The sequence below is a fragment of the Mytilus trossulus genome, chromosome 12, assembly GCF_036588685.1.
Source record: "Mytilus trossulus isolate FHL-02 chromosome 12, PNRI_Mtr1.1.1.hap1, whole genome shotgun sequence".
Classification (NCBI taxonomy): Eukaryota; Metazoa; Mollusca; class Bivalvia; order Mytilida; family Mytilidae; genus Mytilus; species Mytilus trossulus.
This window is the reverse complement of record NC_086384.1, coordinates 37,528,741-37,553,953: the sequence shown is the minus strand read 5'-3', so window position 1 is coordinate 37,553,953 and position 25,213 is coordinate 37,528,741. Positions and strand designations below refer to the sequence as shown.

At 32.0% G+C, this 25,213-nt stretch overlaps 1 protein-coding gene across 1 annotated transcript; it reads right to left on the bottom strand.

Moving 5' to 3' along the window:
- Positions 1-15,966: 15,966 nt before the first annotated feature.
- LOC134692009 (2-phosphoxylose phosphatase 1-like) lies at positions 15,967-24,876 on the bottom strand. Its single transcript, XM_063552347.1, has 3 exons — positions 24,538-24,876; positions 23,090-23,275; positions 15,967-20,074 (listed from the first exon to the last, which is right to left on the bottom strand). Exons 1-3 carry the CDS (start codon positions 24,731-24,733, stop codon positions 18,921-18,923), a joined length of 1,536 nt encoding a protein of 511 aa, XP_063408417.1. The 5' UTR covers positions 24,734-24,876; the 3' UTR covers positions 15,967-18,920.
- Between the last annotated feature and the right edge of the window lie 337 nt (positions 24,877-25,213).

Below are 25,213 nucleotides of genomic sequence, written 5' to 3'. Positions count from 1 at the left end.
AACTGTATACCTAACAACACAATTATTTTCATTTCCCTTTTTATATTATTGTAAATGACGTTTTTTTTTCAGGTTATTGTTGTATTTCTAAAATTGTTTAACATTTCACAGCGGTATAATACAGCTAATTTAATAATTCACCCATTATTTTATTGATTTTGTATTTACATTGTGTCATTGATCAAATTTATTCGTTCAGTGTATATTCATTTTCTGTTAATATGTCTGTCTTTTGATCGAGTTAAGTCATTTCAATTGATATTTTATAGTGTGTCTTAAGACGGTGTGATGTTACACTGTTATTTCAAAATGAGGGTGAAGGTTGGTTCCCATCAAAACGTTTTAACCTGCTGCATTTGAATGCACCTGTTCAGGAGTCTGATGTTCAGTAGTTGTCGTTTATTGATGTGGTTCATTTGTGTTTCTCGTTTTTAGCTCACCTGGCCCGAAGGTCCAAGTGAGCTTTTCTCATCACTTAGCGTCCGGCGTCCGTTGTCTGTCGTCGTCCGTCGTCCGGTGTCGTCGTCAACTTTTACAAAAATCTTCTCCTCTGAACCTACTAGGCCAAAGGAAACCACACTTGGCAACATTCATCATTTGGGTATCTAGTTTTAAAAATATGTCCGGTGACCTGGCCAACCAACCAAGATGGCCACCATGGCTCAATATAGAACATAGGGGTAAAATGTAGATTTTGGCTTATATCTCTGAAACCAAAGCATTAAAAGCAAAACTGACATGGGATCAAATTGTTTGTCAGGTCAAGTTCTATCTGCCCTGAAATTTTCAGATGAATCGGAAAACCCGTTGTTGGGTTGCTGCCCCTTAATTGGCAATTCTAAGGAAATTTTGCCTTTTTTGGTTATTTTCTTTAATATTAGTATAGATAGATAGAAACTGTTAACAGCAATAATGTTCAGCAAAATAAGTCAGCATGACCAAAATGGTCAGTTGACCCCTAATGGAATAATTGCCCTATATAGTAAATTTTCAACAATTTTTTGTAATTTTTTGAAATCTTTTACAAAAAATCTTCTCCTCTTATGCTACTGAGACAAATTTGAACAAACTTGTTCACATTCATAGTTAGGGTATCTAGTTTAAAAAATTGTCAGATGACCCGGTCTGAGAATCAAGATGGCATACATGGATAAAAATAGTACATAAAGTAAAATGCAGATTTTGCCTCATATCAAAGCAGGAAGAGAAAATCTGCTGTGGATAAAAATGTTCATTAGGTCAAGAACTATGTGCCCTGAAATTTTCAGACCTATCGGGCAATTTTGGAAATTTTAAGAAAATTGTTGCAGCTTTTGGTTATTATCTTGAATATTATTATAGATAGAGATAAACTGTAAATAGCAACAATGTATAGCAAAGTAAGAGCTACAAATAAGTCAACTTGACCAGGAGTTATTGTCCTTCATAGTCAACTTTTAACAATTTTCATAAATTTTGTAAATATTTGTAAATTTTTACGAAATATTTTCCACTGTCACTTATGGCCCAATTTCAATATAGATAAAGATGATTGTAAGCAGCAAGATTGTTCAATAAAGTAAGATCTACAAACACATCATCAACACAAAACACAATTTTCTCATGAATCCATCTGTATCCTTTGTTTAATATGCAAATAGACCAAGGTGTGCGACGCGGGCTCTATAGAGCCTCTAGTTTATATAGACTTTGGTTTGCCATTTGAATGATTTAACACTAGTCATCTTTGGAGCCTTTTATAGCTTGCTGTTCGGTGTGAGCCAAGCCTCCGTGTTGAATATCGTGCTTTAACCTGTAATGGTTTTATAAATTGTTTCTTGGATAGAGAGTTGTCTAATTAGTACTCATATGATATCTTCCTTTATCCAGTATATTTACTTAAATAGGATGTATATGCACGAACTTTTGAATAAAAGACGAAAATTCTTAAATACTGATCCTCCTGAAATATCTGAAATTGTGGAAATCACCATATGGAAATACTTTTCTTAGTGTTATGCTGTGAAAGCAAGTGTAAATTTGTAATTTATTTGCAAAATTTTGTGCCATAACAATTCTTTGTCATGAAAGAAACATTAATTTTCATCATATGTATTAAAAAATATATATAGATCTCAAGTTACTACCTTGTAAGAAAAATGATTTGCGGAGAACAATGCAACTTATAATTATATGTTCGCCATTACTTGAAATCCCGAAGGTTCCTATGAAATTTCTATAACGTCATAAAGGAAACTTAATTGTCTTTAGACGTCAATAGTTCAAGTGTCGTAGATTATCGGGTCAACTGAAGCAGATTATCTAATAGCGATTAGGTGTCTTGAATATATATATAGTTTTAAAAATTTGGAACCAATGTTTTCTGACAAAATTTTAATGAATAGACACATAAAACAATATGTTGACACTATTGTTGTTTCATTTGCTTCTTTTTTTATAAATATATACAGTACCATTAGCTGTGGTACTTAAATTTTATGTACATTATGAACTTTTCTTTACAACTTAATTGGATTTTCATACTTTTGGACAGGCAAATGATATAACCTTAATCGAAAGTTAAGCACTTTCAAGTATGCACTAGTGCGTGGAAGTATTTTGTATGCATATACGTTTTGTTTTGACTGAAGTAGCCGCTTTATATAGTTCAATTATAATTAGAATAACTTAATTTTATTGTCTTCTTCGAACATTGACTTGTGCATTTGGTTTTTTTTTAAGGCAGATGACCTACCCTTGATCCAAAGTTGAGCACTTTTAATTGTGGAATCAGTTCGTGGAAATACTTTGTATGCAAATAAACTCATGATTGAGAATTTTTTAACGCCAATCGCGCGTTTTGTCTTCAAAAGATTCATCAGTGACTCTCGAATTCAGCAAAGTTTGAAAGGCTGAATGAAATACAAAGTTGAAGAGCATTAAGAACCCAAAATTCCTAAAATTGTTGCCAAATACAGCTAAGGTCATTTAATTCTGAGGTAGAAAACACTAAGTATAATTTAGTAGACCACAGTTGTTTCGACCGAACTAGTATCTCTATTGTTGTTTGATAAATTCAGGCGGTTCAATTTTGATAAGATAAACTTTACTTTTAATTGTCTTCTAAGAACATTAACCTGTGCATTAATTTTAAAAAGGCAGATGACCGAGCCTAGATCCAAAGTTAATCTTTGAATTGTGCAATTAGTACATTTGAGTACTTTGTATGCAAACTACAGTTAGTTTGACTGCAATAGTAGCTCTATTATCAGTCAGAATTCTACTTCGTCATAATTTTCTCCCCATTACGCCAGTTCATTTTCATAATCGTAGAAATGGAAGCCATTGTAGAGATGACGCGCTGACTTTTTTGCTCTTGAAAACCGATAAATTTATCCACATAGCACCATTACGATCCTTATATGTCAGTTGTATTTTAAACGACAAATATATCTACTAGCTACTCAGCATCAGTTAATGATCTTGTCTGCATTGATTTAACTTAAAAATATTGTCTGATCGGTTGTCAGGTGGAATTTTCGAAAATTCTTAAATATTTAAATAAATTCTAATAAATATTTCGTGGAAGGGCAGACTAAAAAAATCAGTGATTAAATATTGTAAACCCTAGCTATATATAGTTATCACACACAAAATTATATGTTTTCGAAGATATGCATTTTCATCATCCAACTTAAAAGACTGTCGTCAAGTACTTTAAGTAAAAACGCCTACTCTGTTTTTGTGATTCATTAGATAGGTATTTCACTAGACCCATATATTTCATCTTTTCGTACTGAGATTTTTTTATGTTATAAAGCCAACCTGTAGCTTTGATATATAAAAATGAAAGCATCTACGCGAGATGATAAATCAAATACTCTTGATTTGTACGTTTTAAAGACAACACATCCACCTCAAACACACCCTAACATAAAAAGGTGCACTCGATTTTCTCTTTTCGATACAATTGTTACCATTTTTTTTTTTTTAGTACCATAGTGGAAGGGCAGACACGAAAATTACTGAACTAATAGATTGATATGTTCTCTGTTCGTGTTTTTTTTTAAATCAGAAGTTATACATTTTCTTGATAGATACCCATGTCGTGTAATTAATATTCATTTGTTCTGCATTACAATGTAATAGATAAATTAAAAACTTATGCAAAATGTGTGTTTTTAAATAAGAACACGTCGTAATTGAGAAGAAAATTGTCGTTTTATTTGTTTCTTTTAACTTTAAAATTTGTTGTTACTGTAGTAAATATTACAGGAGGCATTTATCGCCTTCTCTAACAGAAAGCTTCGATCCTTTTGTTCTATTTCAACTGGGTTTCCGCCTGTTATAGTTTTAGTTTTAATAAACTTTAATTTGCTCATTGTTGAAGGCCGTACGGTGACCTATAGTTGTTAATTTCTGTGTCATTTTGGTCTTTTGTGGATATTTGTCTCATTGGCAATCATACCTCATCTTCTTTTTTATATTTACTTTTAATTGTCTCCTTCGAACATCAACCTATTCATTTGTTTTGGGAAGGCATACAATGTATGACCTAACCTTGATCCAAAGTTATGCACTTTTAATTGTGATATTAATACGTGTTGCGTACTTTGTATGCATACTACAATTTGTTTGACTGTACTAGTAGCTTAATTGTAGTTGAAAAAAATCATACAGTTCAATCTTAATTAAAATTTTAATCTTCTCGAACATTAACCTTAGCATCAGTTTTGGAAAGGAAGATGACCTAACCTTGATCCACAAAGTAAAGCACTTTAAATTATGCAATTAGTACGTGGACATAATTTGCTTGCAAATGAATACCTGGATTGAGATTTTGTATGTGCGCCAGACGCGCGTTTCGTCAACTCATCAGTGACGCTCATAACCCAAAAAGTTAAAAAGCCTACAAAAAGGAAGAAAATGAAGAGCATTAAGTACCAAAAATTCCTAATAGTGTTGCCAAAAACATCTGAAGAAATATAATCCTGAGGTAGATAAGCCTAAGTATTTCAAAAATTCAAAATAAAGTTGTTTTGTTTATTATAGTTTAAAAAATGCATACAGTTCAATTTCAATTAGAGTAAATTTACTTTTAAATATTTTTTCGAAAATTAACCTATGCATATGTTTCGGAAGGCAAATGATCTAGTCTGTATTCAAAGTTCAGCACTTTTAATTGTGCAATAGTACGTGGAAGTACTTTGTATGCAAACAACAGTTGTTTTGACTGCACTAGTAGCTTTATTATAGTTGTAATCAGACAGTTCAATTTTGATTTAAATAACTTGAATTTAATTGTCTGTTCCGAACATTGACCTATACACTTGTTTTGGAAAACCTGCAAATGACCTATCTTCAATGCAAAGTTTATCGCTTTTAATTGTGCAATTTGTACGTGGAGATAGTTTGTATGCAAAAGTATGTAGTTTTGATTGCACAAGTAGCTTTTAATTGTGCAATTAGTGCGAGGTAAATTGGTTATTGTTGAGGAAATTCACGTTTTCCGTTTCTAATTTAAATTAAACTTTACCTTTAATTGTCTTCTTCGAACATTAACCTATGCAATGTCCAAAATATAAGTATCTATCGAAACATAAGTGTTCATAATTATAAACCTTTGTGGATATACAATTTACAACAATATGTGCATATAAGTTTCTGATTCAATCTCGGTCATTCTCAGAAAAATGTAACAAACGTTAAAACCTTTAATAATTAAAATTGTTTCGTACCTTCTTCAATGTTTTAGCGTGAACAGACATACATTTCTGGTCTTATATTCAAACACAATCATGTTTCATGATATGCGTGTGTTTAGAGAAAATGTTAAAAGTTTTTCTATGCTGCTCAAAGTGGTGCAAGCATCATGATAAATAGGGTATCATATCTTAGAGTCATTTAGGACTATAAGAATATTTTGAAGCGGATAAAGGGGACAAAAAGTCTAAAATTGAACGATTTTATGTGTTTCTTAATTACATTTATATGTAATATATGTCGTACAAAGCGGCATTACTCAAATATATCTTGGTATGGTTTTTTTTTTTCTAATATGGATGTTAATCTGTGTTACAGGCAGCCAATACGAAAAATAAGAATCTGGTTCATTTATGGTATTCTAAATGCAGGTAAAGGAACAGAATGATAAGGTTTGAATAGTCACTCTTTATTTTGTATGTTTAATACAATAAATTCATGGCATCAATTTTCTATTCCTATTTTATTCCTTTTGGATAATTTTGTGACTGTAGTACGTGTTACTATTTTCAGTTTCCGATGTTAAGTCGATTATAACCAATATGTATTTGTTATCAGGTCAGTCTTATCATTTTCAAATTTGCTAACAATCATTTTCTGCATTTTTTGAGTCGGAATATATATGTTCATCCTTTTATAAGAAAGATTTCGTTTAAATATCAGTTTCTCAGGTATACCAAGGCAGGTACTCATTACAGAAATTTCACTTTTTCAAGAGGTTTAATATTTCAAAGGCTGATTTTGTGGCGGACTCAAGTCATCCTTATGGAGCTAAACATATCTTCCGTACACATGATAGTTGTCTAGTGAGTGGGCCCCACGATTTTTTAATCTTTAATCTGTATGCTTTTTGTAAAACTTTCCGCAGCGAGAATAAAATTAAGTACTATTTTGCCATTTCTACTTCCGGCATCATAAAGGAAAAGATACGGAATAAGGTCACCTTTTTCATCCTTTGAATTCGAAAATCAAAATGCATTATTTTACCTACTAAAAAACTTCAATCAGGTATTTATAAGGCGTAAGAATGGTTGACATAAGTTTTTTATGTTTATGAATTTAGTCTTATATAAAAGCATTTAGCTTCAAACTTTTAAAATGAGTAGGAAACAAACAACTTCCAAAATAGCATCATCTTGATATATTATAATTTTTAACTGATACAATTTTTCTAGGTATTTCACCTTTTTCGTGTGAATCTAATGTGCTTAAATTTATTGTTGTTCTACTATTCTTTTTACCAAAACAAACGCGATTTATTACAAACACATTCTGTAATTTTTTAAACTTTACATTCTGTATGCCTTACAGGACTATAAATATTTGGAGGCTTGAGGTTGAGGCTTCGATTATTATTCTTACAAAAATATTTAATATAACAGTCCAAGTTGGGGGTGACCAAGTTAAAAATTTGCGTGTTTTCAATGTTCGGTTATATGTAATTATGTGTCGGGGAAAGCGGCATAACTCAAATCTATGTTTGTATTCGTTTTATCAGTTGCTTTCTGTATTACAGATATCCAACAGTAAAAATTAAATTTTGGTGACTTAATAATATTCAAATTTTATATAAAGAAACATAATGGTAAAGTTTGAATAGCCATTCAATATTTTTTTATGTATAATGCAAGTAAATAATGACACTTATTTCCTGATTGTTTAGTCAGAATATACATGTTCATCATGTCTTAGGAATGATTTCGTTTGCATATTAGATTGAACGTTATACCAGGGCATGTTCTCATTACAGCATTATCACTTTTTATAAGAGGTTAAGTATACCATAGGCTGATTAAATTATGAACCAATACACCAATTATGGAGCTACAGATATCATCAGTTCATAGACTAGATAACTAGTGAAGGAGCCCTACCATTTTCAAATACCGGATCTGCATCTGTATCCTTTTATAAAACTTGCTAAAGCGAGGACAGAAAAACTATTTCACTACTTCTACTTCCACCATCATAGAGGAGAAGATGGGGAATAAGGTCACCTGTTTCGCTCCATGAATTTGAAAATCAACAAGTATTATTAGCTTACTTAAATACATATTTTTGTAACACCATTCGGGTGTTCATAATGCGTAAATTGTTATCAAATGTACTAGGCTTATAATTTGATACGGCAGACGCGTTCTGTCTTCATGAGAATCAACAGTGACGCTCAGTTCAAAATTGTTATAAAGATAAACCAGTCCACACTTAAAGAACATTAAGGATCCAAAATTCCAAAAAAGTTGTGCCAAATACAGCTACGGTAATATTTGCAAGGTTTATAATTTCATTCGACAGGCGCGCGTAATCATGTTTAACATCAGTTTTTATATTTTTGAATTATGTCTTACATAACAGAATTAGTGAACAGGAGGCTCTCACGGGCCTGAATCACTCACCTTATTTTTGCGGCATTTATCTCTCGTATAAGAGTTTAAGTGTCATATTACATCGTAGTTTGTGTTTTTGGTTTAATGTATTTTAAAAAGGATCATTCAGATTTTCGGAATCCTCTCGTTTTATCCATTTGATTGCCTTGAAAAAAATTGCCAGGTGACCCCCATTTTTCTTATTATCAGTCTTTTAAAAACCTGTATAATGATAAGCCATTTGTTAAAGTCATATAAAATTTTAATTACTTTTTAACAGTTTTTGAGAACGTCAACTTGTCAATGATAGAGCTATGCAAAGTCAAGAGAGAATACTTTCCCGCCAAATTTTAACGGCTAATATATCTTCAATACAAGCACGACTACCCATATATTTGTTTAGCTCTTTGGATTCCTTTATTAATCTCCTATCTATATAAACTAGTGTTTTGAAAAGTTAATTATTTTGAAACTGAGAAGCGAACTCCCTTAAAGTTAGAAATAAAGGCAATAGTAGTATACCGCCGTTCAAAACTCATAAATCCATGGACAAAAAACAAAATCGGGGTAACAAACTAAAACTCAGGGAAACGCATTAAATATAAGAGGAGAACAAAGACACAACATTAAAATGTAACACACACAGAAACGGACCCAGCATCAGACAAAATACCACGCTTATAACAAATATAACAGCAAAACCAAATACATGAATTTGGGATAGACAAGTACCGTGACACGTCTTATCGCAATGTGAATTTACACTAAAAAATAAGAGAAAACAAACGACGCAACGTTAAAATGTAACACACACAGAAATATAACAGTAATATAACAATGGCCATATTCCTGACTTGGTACAGGACATTTTTAAAGGAAAAATTGTGGGTTGAACCTGGTTTTGTGGCATGCCAAACCTCCCTCTTTCATAGCCATGTGAAATATAACATCAAAATGACAACACAACACCTCCAGACTACAATATGAATAAATCGAAGAACACAATTGACAAAGAAACACACGAACAACAGCCAACAAAAGGCAACAAGTTTAAAATTTTGATACGCCAGAAGTGCATTTTGTCCACACAAGAACTACTGGTGACGCCCAGATACAAAAGTTTGAAAGCCGAAACAAATATAAAGCTGAACAGCATCGAGAACCAAAAGATCAAAATAATTGTACCAAAAACGGCCAGGGTTTTCTGTTAGTGACCAGAACATCAATGATAAACAAATTGTGTAAAATTGTCCTTAAAGGTCAATAACTCTTTAAGGGGTCAATTGACAATTTTGGTCATATAAACTAATTGGTAAATCTTATTTTGCTGAACATATGTGCTGTTTACAGCTTATCCTTATCATTAATACTATTCAAGATTATAACCAAAAACATTTCCTTCAAATTACTAATTTAGTGGACGCAACCTAACAATGGGACAACATTGGGTTATTAAATTCATCTGAAAATTTCAGGGCTGATAGAACGTTTTCTTATGAACACTTTAACCCGTGTCAAATTTGCTCTTACTGCTTTGGTTTGTGAGATTTAAGCCAAAAAACTGCATTTTACCCGTCTATGTTCTATGCTTAGCCATGACGGTCGTGTCTTTTAACGAAACAGAAATAAAACAAAAACTTTATTCTAGATACCCTACGGATCATTCAGCTTAAGTTTGGTTGGAATTGGTTCAGTAGTTTCAGAGGAGAAGATGTTTAAAATTGTTTACACCAGACGGACAACGACGACGGACGACGACGGACGATAAGTGATGGCTAAAAAGGATTAAAAAAAGGCAGTGGCTATTTGACCGGCACCGGCTAAATAGCAAATTTGCTATTTGACCGGCACCGGCAAAATAGCAAATTTGCTATTTAGCCGGCACTGAATAAAACTGTTCATTGATGTGATAAGTAGAAAATAAAAAAAAACTTGATAATAATTTAAAATCATTTTATCACATATTTGGCATTAAAAATACAATACAATCAAAAATAAAACATTGAATATGCGGTTCATAAATAAATAATTTATAATTTTATAATATTAATTAAAAGCATGAAAACTCATTTGTATATATAAAAAAGTTGATGTCCTAATCTGTGTAAAATCTATGGGTTAAATATCCTGCCATGGGTTTTAAAATAGTGTTATGTAAAACTACGTACATCACAAAAAAGACAATATTAAAAGTTGTTTGCTACAAATTTCAAAAGGACACATGATTTAACATTTGCAATTGTTAAAAAAACAATTCTTTGCCTTGGAAGTTGTTTTAATGTAGCACAAGATATATAAATGTTACAACTCCAAACTGGAACTACACATAATTTGACATTACACTGGCTTCTTTGAATCTGCACCATGCATGTGCATATATTGCATATATGTTTTCTTTATAGACGCCCTTAATAGCTTTCCATGTATCTTTTTGACAATACTTTTTAATTAAATCAATGTTTACAATTGAGTCCAAACAAGAGGTAGTTAAAAGTTGAGGTCTTGCTTCAACTTGTTCCTCGGTTCAGTATTAAAATGTTGTTATTAATAGCATTTCTTGCCAAATTGCTTCCAACAAACCAGTCTAGTAAAAGGAATCCGATTTCTCTGGAACTTTTCTTATGAAATGGTAACAATTGTTTTTAGGGTACGCTTCTCTGGAAAACCGATGACAGTTTGGATCGGACATTTCGGCCTTCCACGTTTCTTCATATTTGGTGGAAGTAATATATGCGAAACACGCTCGACATTTCATGGTTTTGATGGTACGTGCATATCCCGACCTTTTCCACAGCTGAACAAAATGTTCCTTTTCATAATTGTTTACAACCAATGCAAACACTTTGTAGAATTGAATTGTTCATTAAGCTATTTTTTAGGTGTTGTATTATCCATTATCACAAGTTATATACTGACCAACTATTTAGGTTGAAAAGTACTCACCAATACTAAGTTCCAATGCTTTGGTTTGTAATATTTTTCAAATTACATAAAATTTGCCCATAGTCAGATACAGATACATGATAGTTTTTTTTTTGTTTTTTTTTATCTTAAGGAGAGTTGTATTTTGATTTTTAGAATATATTTAATTTGCCGGATAATTAGAAGTTAAAGTGTTTATATGAGTAACAGTAACAAAAGTTTTTAAATATAAAATTTCGACATTTTTAATTATTATTCTTGTATTTAAATTCCAGTGATGTATAATTTAATCAGAGCCGGCTAAATAGCAAATTTGCTATTTTGCCGGTGCCGGTCAAATAGCAAATTTGCTATTTAGCCGGTGCCGGTCAAATAGCCACTGCCTTAAAAAAATGCCAAAATAGTACAATTTTATATCACATCATTTTTAAACTGAATTAATTTTACCCAGTAGTCAGCACTTTTTGTGCTGACATGAATGGTCATTGATATTGTTATATTTATAAATTTACTGTTTACAATTTTTTAAATTTTTTGAAATACTAAGGCTTTTCTACCTCATGCATATATTACCTTAGCTGTATTTTGCAAAACTTTTAGGAATTTTGGTCCTCAATGCTCTTCAACTTCGTACTTTATTTGGCCTTTTTAACTTTTTGGGATTCGAGCGTCACTATGAGTCTTTTGTAGACGAAAAGCGCGTCTGGCGTATACTAAATTTAGTCCGGGTATCTATGATGAGTTGATTTACTAGGTATTTCACCTTTTCGTGTAAATCATGGATCATGTTTCTTTTTACCAACAAAAAGGCCATTTACCATTCTTTGAAAGGCATTCCACTACAAAAATTGTACCTTTCATTTATAATGATGTGCGTGTGTTCAGAGAAAATGTTAAAAGTTTATGTATGCTGGAAACATGCATCTGAATAAATGGTGTATCATATTGCTAGAGTCTTTTGAGTGTGAAAAAAAATATTGTGGCGGATTGAGGCGTCCAAAATTTTAACATTTCGTGTTTTTAAATGTTCGTAACTTTCGGTAATATGAAATGTGTGTCAGACAATCGGCATAACTCAAATCTATGTTGGTATTTTACTAATATCTCTCTGTAATACAGGAACCCAATAGAAGAAATAAAAATTTCGTGTTTTATGATATTCGATACCTGTGTAAAAGAACATAATGATAAGGTTTCAAAAGGCATCCATATAGCTATGATGCAGGATGCAATTTAATGAATGACATTTGTTATTTCATCTTTAAACTTGGGAAAAAATTGTTACTTACTTCTTAGTGTCTGGTGTTTTGATTTTTATTTGTTATTAGATCATCTTTTATCAATTTCATTTTGGCACACAATTATTTCCTGCTTTTTGTTAGATATAATAAACATTTTACATGATGACTTAGGACAGATTTCGTTTACATAAAAAAAAAAAAAAAAGAAGATGTTGTATGATTGCCAATGAGACAACTGTTGACAAGAGACCAAAATGACACAGACATTAACAACTATAGGTCACCGCACGGCCTTCCAACAATGAGCAAAGCCCTTACCGAATAGTCAGCTATAAAAGACCCCGATTAGTCAATGTAAAACAATTTAAACACGACTAACGGCCTAATTTATATTAAAAAAAAATGAACGAAAACAAATATGTAACACATAAACAAATGACAATCACTGAATTACAGGCTCCTGACTTGGGACAGGCACATACATAAATAATGTGGCGGGGTTAAACATGTTAGTGGGATCCCAACCAATTTGTATGATACACCAGAGCATGTTCTCATTAAAACAATTCAGTTTTATAAGACGCTGATTTAGTGGAGGATTATGGGCCCCATATATTTGATCAGTAAATAGACTAGTTAAACGTTTAAACAAGCTGTATTTCTTTGCACCTATCTCAAGTCAGGAAGTTAATATTCAGTAGTTGTCGATTGTTGATGTTGTTCATAAAATGTAAGTTTTTTTTATAGTTTCTTGTTTGTTATATAGATTAGACCGTTGGTTTTCCTGTTTGAATGGTTTTACACTAGTCATTTATGGGGCCCTTTATCAGGTCATGAATAAACATTAATTGCCATTTGACATATAATGGGATACACCAAATGAGGTTATAATGCAGTTTTTAAACCCCCCCCTAATCTTTTTGCATTTACCACAATAAATTTGATGACCACTTAGTGATGTTATGTAATTTATTATAACCCTCCTTTTTCTAGTATAAATTCTGAATTTTCGTCGATCAACTACTAATTTGCAACTTATGCAAACTAAATGAAACTATTTGTTAATACCCTTCTATTGGTGGATTATACCTCAAACTCCACATTTATCAAGAGACAGCACAGGAAGTCAGAAGCAATTATATGTTCCCTTATGAGAACTAACCAAAGCTTTAGATGGTACATGCAAAATGATGCTCAAATGTTTCTTTTAAAAATAATATGATAAAAACTGCATTATACCTCAATTGGTCTATCTCACTATATGTCAAATGGTAAATTATACCTCAATTAATATAAATTCAATCGATTTATGGTTATTACTGAAATGTTCGGTATACGGTAAGCCTGTGCTCTTTGTTGAAGGCTGAACTTTAACCTATAAAGCTGATTTTTTACAAATTGTTACTTGTCTCATTGGCATGCATAGCACATCTCCTTACATTAAGTTGTTGAGTGAGAAGAGCATCCATTTTTTTGTCTCTGATTTGCATCTGTCAACTATTCGCCTTCATTAAAGGAGATATGTAGTCGCTTCTTAGCCCTGGTTCTCCACCTTGTTGCGGTCATCAATCCTTTTGTTGTCTGGGGGGGGGGACTAAATTTAAAACAAATATACCCTTTTTTTGTAATACTTGGCTCATAAACCAAACTTCTATTTCTTGGCCTCTTTACCACATATATATTTATTTCTTTGCTGATGCAATTTTTTTTATTCCTTTTTCAATATACAACATATTTTATTCCATGGCCTATATACTACAGCTTTTATTCCTAATCGTTTGACATAGGCCTATCATGTATATCAAAATAGGCAACAAATAAATATATAATATATGGTCAACGTCAGAGAATATCAACATTTTTGTATAAGGCTTAGAAACTGGAGAAGGAGTGGTTTACCAAGCCCCTCAAAAGTTTCATGCTAAAAACAAAATGATTCCGGACAATGATCTAGTATTGTTTTATACTGCATCTGCAAATGGCAACATTATCAGTCACATAAATGTTAACAAAAACAAGCGTATTTTCAGTCCCCAAACTATTCCCCTAATGTGCCAGGGATTGACATGAAATAAACATCTACAGTATTCTAGCTGAAGTATGAAGGATGAATCATTTTTGTCCTTAAAATAAATAAACACATTTTAAAACCAATATAATTTATTCAACAAATAAAAGCATCTGAATACAGATTTGGATCATCTTCAAGCAAGTTCAGATCACTGTCTAAGAAATGCTTGCAGATAATATAGTGTATAACATTAAAAAAACAACATATTTGTTCATCTGAATCTAAATTAAGCTTTTCACTGCAAAATAACAGCATCAGTATATTATTAGAGAAAATACTGACAAGTTTGGTTTGTATTGATCTGCTGCAAGCAAATTCAAATCACTGCCTGAGATATGCTTGTAAAAATCATATTGTATAACATGTATAAAAAAGTTTCTTTTGAACATGGATTTGAACACATTTTCTGCTTCTGTGCAGACAAATACACTCAGCCACACTGCACATTGGAATAATTGATATTTCATAATATGGATTTGCATATATACACTAAATTTTAGTTTCTAAGCTTACAAACGTATCAATAGAAATAGAAATAAATGGAGATTGTTTGCATGGGACACAGATGCCCCTGCATCATGTGCATACAAGGAAGTCCTACCCACAGAAAAAAATCTTTCTACAGAATTTGGTGAATAAATTTTATGTTTATCTTTCTGAATGTATAAATTTCATTTAGGATTTTAATTCAATAAGTAAAATGGAAAACAGAAACAATTTGTGGTTAAAAAAATTAATTAAGGATGTACTTTAGTGAAATTAAAAATATCTAAAATTTAAAATTGATACAATAAGTGCATTAATTGAGGAGTAAAATATGCTTTAAATTAAAAAATTTAAATGGATAGAAAATGCTGACTGACTTCTATCTCATGTTTTTTTTGGTATTATTTGGGTCTTGATATCATCAAAAAAAAATAATAAAAAATCTGCTGAAATTTTGGTAAATGACCTTTTATGAGCTATTGAAGTCTAATATGAATGGGTATTATGGGTAAACATATCTTACCAAGTATAGCAGAAAAAAATGAAGGAGTCTAAACATCTCACAAAAATTCCTAAACCTGACCCAAGTACATGTACATCCTTAAAAAAGTTTTACCTATATGTTGTTTAATTGCTTTAATCCCCTAGAGTTATCTCCCTTTGATCATTAGTTTCATGTGAATATAAGTATCTTTTTTATTTACAATTAGTGATAGGATTACTTTAAGGTTACAAGAGCGCAATTATTTCTTATTACATTTTACCAGCAAATTTTTTACCCCAAGATGGTACTCAGAAAAGAATCTGATTGTATGATACAAGACTGGAATTTCTTTTAATCAAAAGCTTATACAATTAGGTTTAATAAGTGCAGAAAACCATATTCACATTTTACAAAGTTTAGAAAATATTGTCCATTTCTGCACGTCAGTGCCAGTAAAAATATGCCTTTTTTTCAATTTAGACAATAATTTTCAACTAAATTTTAGGACAACTTTTGCCGCATGACCATATATATTTTCTTGGTTGTAATCGAACACTGGTATTTCTAGAAACAGGAACTGCTACATGTTTTTCCCTAGTTTGTGTAGACTTCCAGGAAAAAAATACAAACACCAGTGGTACACTTTGGAAAATGCAATATGAATACTTGCGCTCTTGTAACCTATAAAATACTTTGTATCATTAAAAAAAAAAATACAAATTTTGTTCTTATATCAGTACATGTTTAAAAACATTTGATAAAAGCATTACTTCAATCTATTCTTCATTCTATGTAAAATTCTGTCCTTTTCTGAACACGAAAGATCATGGCATACATGTATCTAAATCTTGAAAATACACTCATATCAACTAAATTTTTTTTTTTTAAAGCAATTTAGAATTCATACACAAGTCATCACACAAAAACAGAAAATTAATAGAATATATATAAGACTAGTATATACACAGGCACATAACAAGTACAAATCACTGTTTGTGACCTGTTAAAATATGTCAAAAAATTAAATAATAAATAAAACTTGATTGGCAATATGATTAAACAATAACAGTTTACATGAACATATATGTATAGTACAGATCTAGCTAAGTCATTGAGATTATAGTCCATTTTTGTAAAAATGAAAGTTAACCTTTGACAATTGTAACTCATAATAATCCCATTTGGCACCAAAAAGCCAAACAAAATACATTTGAACAATTCTTATCATCAGTTTGGAAAATTAAGTAGAGATTTTCATTTCCATTGACAAAGTTTAACTAGGCTAAGCACATACTTAGTCCTTAAGCACATCATAAGGGAGTGTTCTAAAACTATAAAGTTTCAGCTAAATCCGTTAAGCCTTTTAGGAGTTTTGCTTATGGTGCACATGGACAGAGAAAGTTCTCTCTTTATGTGGGTATACTGTGAATTGGCTTATTTTCTTGGGTATCATTTCATGGATTAAGGAAAACTTGCATGTTTTTGGACATTTAATTTCATAGTTTTGCCAAAGTTTGCATACAAGCGTACAGGTAAATGGTCATTCCTTGAAAAAAAAAGTCATTTAATTTCGATGTTCACCTATACCCATGAAATTCACGAAAAAAGTCGTATCCAACAAATAATAATGAATCAACAGTTACTATTTTATTTGGAGCAAATACCAGAAACTGGTAACCAACTCTCCAAAATACATTACAAATTTAAACTAGAAAACAAAACAGCTGATTCTGAACAAGTACAGACCTTGTCTGATCACTTAATCAGAAATCATAAGCTTGACAGCAACATTTTCCATCTACTAAATAATTCAATCAAGCAATGACAAATAAACAAACTTAATAAATACAATCCTAATAAAATCAAAGAACAAAATATTCAAGATTGAAACTGTTCTTTATGAATATCATATTCAAAATCTAAATTTGACCTGGCCATGGGGTTTTGTTAGAATGTATGTCTGATGTTGACAAAGGTGATTGGAACTTACATGCTGACTTGGACTAATAAAATATATTGTGTATTTCCTATTTACCTAACTATCCTATATTTTAAGCTGAGAATTAGAGTCCAGCCTACCTTAAACTTTTTTTTGGTAATTTTTCAATAAGCACAATTTCCTTCTCACAGACATGATAGATTCAAAGTAATAAAACATGAAAAATAATTAAAATTCCCAACCAACCTACCCTATTTTTGTTAAAGGATGTAACAGGAAACACATAGTTATTTTATTTGGCCTTAACATGTCCACAATGGGTAAGATTGTTCAACAAAGTGATTTTTTTATCTTTAAGAACACAAAGGTACAATTAAAAAAAATATCAGATCTTTCTCATAAAATGTGAGCTGCTAGAAGTGTAAATGCTTTATGACTATGAGTATCTTCTCTGCTAAAACGTTTCCCATTCTGTATCACAGCTGATATTCTATAACTGTATCACAGCTGATATTCTATAACTGTAATATGTATAAAAGCTAATCGTCATAATAAAATAATTGAGCATATGAATGAAACATAATTTGTTACGGTTGTACCAAACACCTTGCCTAAAAATAATTAGGTTTATTTTAATTTTCATAACATTTTGACAAAATACTTACTTTGAATTAGAAATAAGCAATGCATTGTTGCTACCGCAACAAGATGGCTGCCCAGTCTAAAAAGACAAAGGATTTCTGCACATAAAAATCAATGTGGATTTTGGATTCACTAGTATATTGCCTTTTCTAACAATAACCAAGGGTTAAGATCAAGATCAGGTTGAAACAAAAAAAACAACTTTTTATTCAGAAAAAAATACTGTTTGATCAAATACTTTTGTTCGATCTCAGTTTTTGTAGTTGGATACAAAAAATTGCAACTTCAAAGGAACCTTATTTTGTAATTTACTTTTTTCTGCTATCCATGAACATTGTAACTAAACAAAAATGTCAATTAGTTCAGGATTAAAAATTTGTTTCCTGATGAAATCCCCAATAGTTGGTATGCAATGGTTAAGGTTTTTTTTTTTTATAAATTCACATTAATGTTCAATGAAATAATATAGTTTTACATACAAATACACACAAAGCACCAAGAAGTACAATCTAAAATTTGTGACTTCCAAAAGTTAATACAATTTATAAACATTAACAATACATGGTAACATTTTGTGACAAAATGAAATCATTTAAATAAAATCAATTAAAATAAAAGTATAAAACAAGTACAGATTATTGACTGTCACTTGCTGAGGATAAAATATCAGCACCTGGTTAACATTAATTTTCCAAGCTGCTTAAATTTTCTTACAAAAAAATACTGTATTCAGTCCTGAATAGTACAAGATTATGTACAGTACGCATCCCCTTTCATTTTTCCCCAAATCATGAAACAAGGTGGCAAAAAATAGTTTTGCTTAACAATTTACAAATTTTATACATGTACACTATTAAAGATTTATTCATTTTTATAATGTCATGAATGTATTTACCATCTGCTACTTGTAAACATGTAACAATTTTTTTAAAACTTTTTGAAATATTTTATGACAATTTTTTTTTTTGTCTGACTGATAATGGATTGGATTAAATATAAAAATCCTTTTACCCAAACCAGTGCAAAATTAACAGTAGCTCTGATATGCACTATGTAGATTTTTCTTGGTTGATGTTTTAATATGTAACAATTCCGCAAAGTTCTTCAAACGACAAAGACCGCTCTCGCTATGAATGTCACAAAGGGGGACAAATTTTGAAACATTAGCACCATTGAACAAAATGCGGACATAATATGGCTGAAATACCTGACCAGATTTCTTGTATAATTCAAAAACAATTCTTGATCCAGGCCTTGGCCAATTGATCTTGGGAAGTTTCAGTACATTTAACATGTAAAACATAAAACTTTCATCAACAAAATGTAAAAATAATTTCTCAAATACGTAATCTGCGTGACGGAAAGTTTGGATTAGATTGTTCATAAATGGATATAAATAAACATTAACAAAATCAACAAAATCAACATCATTGGATAATTGTTCATAAAATGCATTTTCTTTCTTAAACAGTTCTTTTATAATTCCAATACCATCTAATCCATTCTGAACAAAGCAGGAAAAATTTGGATGAAGACAAGAATTTGACAATATTTGACGTAAAACTGTCAAGGGTAGATGTGAATTATCTCCCTTCTCCAGACCATGAATGAGTTGCTGTTTGAATTTTTGTTCTGTTCTGTATAAACCTGGACAATTGCAATCAACATGAGACATTCCATGTTTTTCCGAACACAAATTTCTTGAGACTACTGAGGTATTGAATTTTCTCAAATGACCTTCAGACAACATGCCGAAAAGAAATGCCAAAGATGATTTAGCTGTTATACTTTCCTCATTTCTGGATAGCTTTATATGTTTGGGTTGTATCAAACTACTCTCTAGTTTCAGATCTTTCAAGTAGACATCTTTCACAAATTCTCCCAGACTAACTAATCTTTGGATTCCAATGGGAGATAACTCATTATGACAGCCCAAGTCATTTGTAACATAAGACTCAAATTCTTTGAGGAATCTTTCATCTCTATTTATCTTTTCCTGAAAAACCTTTAATTTGGGATTCAATCTATTGAATGCTCCAAATCTGCAGTCAGCCTGTTCACAATAGAGAGGGGTTGACCTGGTTGCATTTAGAGTTATCTTTCCTGATATATTTGGAGTAATCTCCCCTGGAATGATCAGTATGTGAGTTTGTTGTAGTTTAAATCCTGTTGGTACGAAACCTGAAAATAAACGAATATTTTGTGTTAAATAAAACAATATTTGGCTTCTATAAACGTCCTGACTAGTCTATTGAAAAACTTGTGAGGTCACATTAAGTTTCCAAACACCCTTATTATAAAGTGTAATTTTTGGTAAATATGATTTTTTTTTCACACCACTTTTAAGCACCTCATTTAGGCTATTTCGTGGCAGCCAGATTTTATTGGTGGAGAAAAAAAACACTGACCTTCGATAGGAAAACAGACAGTCCTGGTCAATTAAAATTGGAGTCGAGTGCACCCACACGAGTGGAGTTTGAACTCACAACCTCAGTGTTGCCTGGCTAGTGAAATCTTCGCTAGCCAAGGGTTATGATCCACTCCCGCTCTCTTCACCCATGGCGGATTGAGATAAAATTTCGGAGACACAAGGTAAGGAGTAACTCGCTGCATCCAATCAAAAAGCGCCTATAACATGATCATGTGTAAATGTAGAAAGTGTTTGTAAACAATTGCCATGTGTTTATTGTGCAACAAGTCTTTACATCCCTAAACATACGACTATGTTTAGTGACAACTTGAATGTTTTTAATCATTTTATATAAGTTCCTGTGTATGTTTTATGCACAAATGCATGAATGTTGACGTATATTTTCATTTCCAGCTTTATCAAGTGCAAGTGCTACCATTGGTCAAGAAAAATGGGTGTGACTTTAATTTTCCGATAGATAGCGCAACATTGTTATCACAAATGTTGGCTCAATCTGCCAAGGGTGAAGAGAGAGGGAGTGGATCGTCACCACTGGCTAGCGAAGATGGGCTAGTGATTACAGTAGTAAGTAACTACTTAGACCACTCGGCCACAGAGGTACCAATATGAAATATGAAAAAGAAAGCAATTTTACCCCATTGGATAAAACAGTTAAGTTGCACTGAGAACATGTAGTAGCTGAAGAATCATTTGTTGTATGAGGTTTTTGTTTTGAAACATCAGTCTACAAGGTTATAATAACAATTGACAATTCTGTATAAAAGCATACAATAGTTTCTGAATATAAAGCAATATTAACACAAGTCAACTTTTCTAAAGAGTATCCCTAGGAGGCTCCCAATAATTTAAATGTGTAACTCATCAGTGGGGAAAATCTGTGTCAAAATCCATTGTGTTGTCCAATAAAAACCAATTATTGTTCTGTTACTTTCTATTTGTTGAATAATTGCTTCTGGAAAGTTGAATGATTATTTTTAAACTAGACAAGAGTTTTATGTTAGCTACTTGTTGGGCATTTGAAATTTTGAAAGGTCAATACTCCACAAGGAAGGGGGTCTCATTGAGGGGTTTCGATCCCAGATCCTGCTTACTGTTTTGTTAGATTCCTATATCCCACTTACACTATGTGCGTAAGCATTTCTCCATTTTTTGTCATTTCCCAGGTCCTGAAAGACCTCGTTTCCCATTTTCACAACACTATAATTTGACTTTCATGTTTCACGCTTACGAAAAATCTGCAGTCCCGCATACAATTAGACCCCAATGAGACCCACAAGGAAAGTATCAAGTTAAACATCTTCTTGAAGATCTTTGTAAAAGGGGGAAAAAAATGATATGTCTCTGTATGAGTTTGCATCTGTTGTAGGTTTGTTACCCCCATTATAAAGTAGAATTATCATACTTCCTTGAGTCCTTGGGATTGTACCTATTTTTTTATAAACAAGTTGAAAATATTTTAAAACATTTGTGTTGCTCTGAGAAGATCAAGTAGGAGCAGGATATTTGTTTGTATTCTGAGGTTTCAGAATTTGATGAGACTGTCATTAAAGTGAGAGGGTTATCGCTATGGAACCAGGTTTCAGAATCCACCATTTTCTACATTTGAAAAAGCCTGTACCAAGTCAGGAATATGGCAGTTTTTGTCCATTCGTTTTTGATGCATATTTTTAATTGGATTTTGCCATGTCTGCAAATTATGGACTTTCTGAAATTGATTTTCCTCTAAGTTCAGTATTTTCGTGATTTTACTTTTTTCCTTTATGCAACTACTGTTTTCAAGGTTATGTTTCAAGGATAAGTACATGTATTTCCCAATATTGATAAAGAATGTTATCTAGGGATATCATCTTGCATCTATCCCATTTCCCAATATAAACATTTCACTTTTTTCTCCTTAAAGTTTTAAAAAGAAATGTAAACAATAAATGTTACCTCTGACATCATTTAAAAACAAACCCATGACTAAGCATTTTAGTGTAACCATGCATTGAGTTATTTTCAAACATTTATCTAGTTCTAAAATGGAAAGTTGTACATACATGTACAGGTCAGATAAACAATCTGTCATTTTAAATGTTTTCAGTCTGCATTAAATAAACAAAAAATTATGATATCAACTTCCATGCCCATAACACACATGTACTTTTTAAAATGACCTTCTCAACATGCTTAATAATTCTATTTCTTCAATGTCAGTTACACATCTCAATAAAAGGATCTGTTAAAAAAAAATGTTTTTCATCTTATATGTTTCAGATTTTCCAGTCTCAACCATATGCATTGATGATCAGGCCTAATCATGCTAATTAATAGCCAGGATATGTCTGAGGGGTCATTTTAGGGTCACAACACGCTACCTTAAATAGTCAAACTACAATCTGAATTATGAGGGGGTTTTGGGGTTACCAGAGTAAAATTTACATTTAAGCAGATAAATATATATACACATTCAAACCCATAGAATATCAAATTAAAAACATGTATAAGAGACAGCGGCAGATCCAGGGGGAGGGTTCCGGGGGTTGGAATCCCCCCTTTTTTTGGACTATCAATTCATTTGAATGGGGACATATAGTTGGAAGCCTCCCTTTGTCCTGTGTGTGGAACCCTCCCCTCCCCCTTTTCCCTTTTTAAAATGGCTGGATCTGCCCCTGAGAGATGTAAAACCTTTTAAAGGGGCCTCATGCTTAAAATCCCTTGTGGATATTTTGAAAAGTCAGCAGCATAACTTCCTAATTCTAAATGGTTTTTCCTAGTTAGCAAACCTTCAAGTCCTAGTATTGGTTCTTCTGGCGAGTGACAAAAGTCGTACTGGAGGTCATCTAGAAAAGACCTGTTCACTTCGGTCAACTGACCCTTCTCAGATTTATGTTCTAATGATCTAATTGTTCGATGGCCACTAGAGTGAAACACCTGCAATTCCTCCAAATGTCCAATCCAAATAATGATGACTACAAAAAAAAAATATAATAAAAGCATAGACTTGTACAATTCATCAAAAGTGCTTGTAAAGTTTTTACACTTCTGCATGTTCTGATATAGATATGACTTCACAACCATGACAACCTGATGATAAAAGGCTTGATGTGATCATATGGTTAAGACAAATTTTGGAAGTAAACCCTGTAAGTAAAATACTTTCTCCTAATTTGCTGTCAACTTATTTCAAACAAGAATGTGTCCAAAGTACACAGATGCCCCACACACATTATCATTTTCCATGTTCATGATCAATGAACCTTGAAATTGGGTAAAAAATCTAATTTGGCCTTAAAAGTAAAAAGATCAACCAATAAGGAACATGTGTACTAAGTTTCAAGTTGATTGGACTTCAGCTTCATCAAAAACTATCTTGACCAAAAACTTTAACCTGAAGTGGGACAAACGGACAGACAGACGAAAGAACGAATGGACGAACAGACAGAAGGATGTACAGACCAGAAAACATAATGCCCCTCTACTATCGTAGGTGGGGCATAAAAAAAAACATACCACATATAAGTTGCATAAGAAAAATAAAATATTTTGTAAAAACATGCTAAATTTGGTATAGTATTTTTTTAATCTTTAAATTATTAATTTAATGATTACATTTTCTCTACTACATTACTGATCAATTACATTTTCAAGCTTTTCAGGGATTATTTCTATTCAAAGAGGGTACATGTAGAAATGGGGCACCCGTCTGTTATTTGGGCATGACAACAAAATATTTGTTTAAATAACATTAACAACAATTATTCTACTCCATTTGACACTGACGATAGCTACAAATTTACATTTGACAAAAGATGATAAAGGGGCAAAGGAGGGATGGGCAGTCATGCCTCAGTGATTTCCTTTTATTAATTAACAATTTTTTCCATCAAAAAGGCAAAACCTCCCCCACTAGTCCAAATAATTATGACATTTTGTGGGTTTTTTTTCTGTGACACCTGTTGTAGCCTTGAAGACATGGTAAACTGGCGCGGATCCAGAGTGGGAGGGGGGGTCCTGGGGGTTGGAACCCCCCCTTTTTTTTTGACGATCAATGCATTAGAATGGGGACATGTAATTGAAACCCCCCTTTGTCCTGGGTTAGGAACCCCCCTTTTTGAAATGGCTGGATCCGCCCCTTGTAAGACATCATAATTATTTGGACAAACACACCTAGAGCTCCCCCTCCCCCTCTTTTCCAATTTTGCCAATTTAATCAATTTATACTAATACTTACAACAACAAAACAAAATTGCTGAAGCACCGAAGAATAAGGCTAACAATATATAATTTCCCTTTCTTTTCTTCAAAAGCGGATATTGACAATTTTCGGTATACAAAACAAGTTCCTTAGCTTGGTAATTTCTTTCCACTTCGATTTTGAGATCCATCGGCATCGAGTTTTGCAGCCGTCCTATTAATCTCATTTTCATATCGCCTGAGATCAGTTTTTACGAAAATTGTTATCTTTTCACCTGTCATTTTGTTAAATTACATGGTGTTTCACTCTACGTGACAGAAGATGAGAAGAGCATGTCGTTTGTTTTGCTTGTACAACTTTTTGACCTTCGAACTACACGTGGGAAGTTTTAATTTGTGGAAACAAGTCCGGGATGTAACAGATTTCTTTTCCGGATGATCAATAGAGCACATATTTCACATTAAATTATTTCAACTAAACTTAAAAGCTATTCATCGAATCAAAATCTTTTAAATTTTAACATAATAAGTGAATGCTAACGTTAAGTCGATATAAAAAAGGTTCTTAACTTCTGTATTTATGTTTAATCTTTAAGGGGGCACTACATTAGCTGTCAAATTTATGTTCATCGCCGGATGATATGACTCGAATTCTTAAATGATTTGTAACATTATCGACCGGTACTTCCAAATAACAGTAAGTCTGAAATTAA

What these genes read in the sequence shown, in the direction of transcription:
- LOC134692009 (XM_063552347.1), bottom strand. Translation starts at nt 24,733, where the DNA reads ATGAAAATGAGATTAATAGGACGGCTGCAAAACTCGATGCCGATGGAT. An exon ending in AGCAATTTTGTTTTGTTGTT is followed by an intron (nt 23,276 to 24,537) that starts GTAAGTATTAGT and finishes TTTTTTTTGTAG; the next exon opens with TCATCATTATTTGGATTGGA. An exon ending in ACCAATACTAGGACTTGAAG is followed by an intron (nt 20,075 to 23,089) that starts GTTTGCTAACTA and finishes GTTTATTTTCAG; the next exon opens with GTTTCGTACCAACAGGATTT.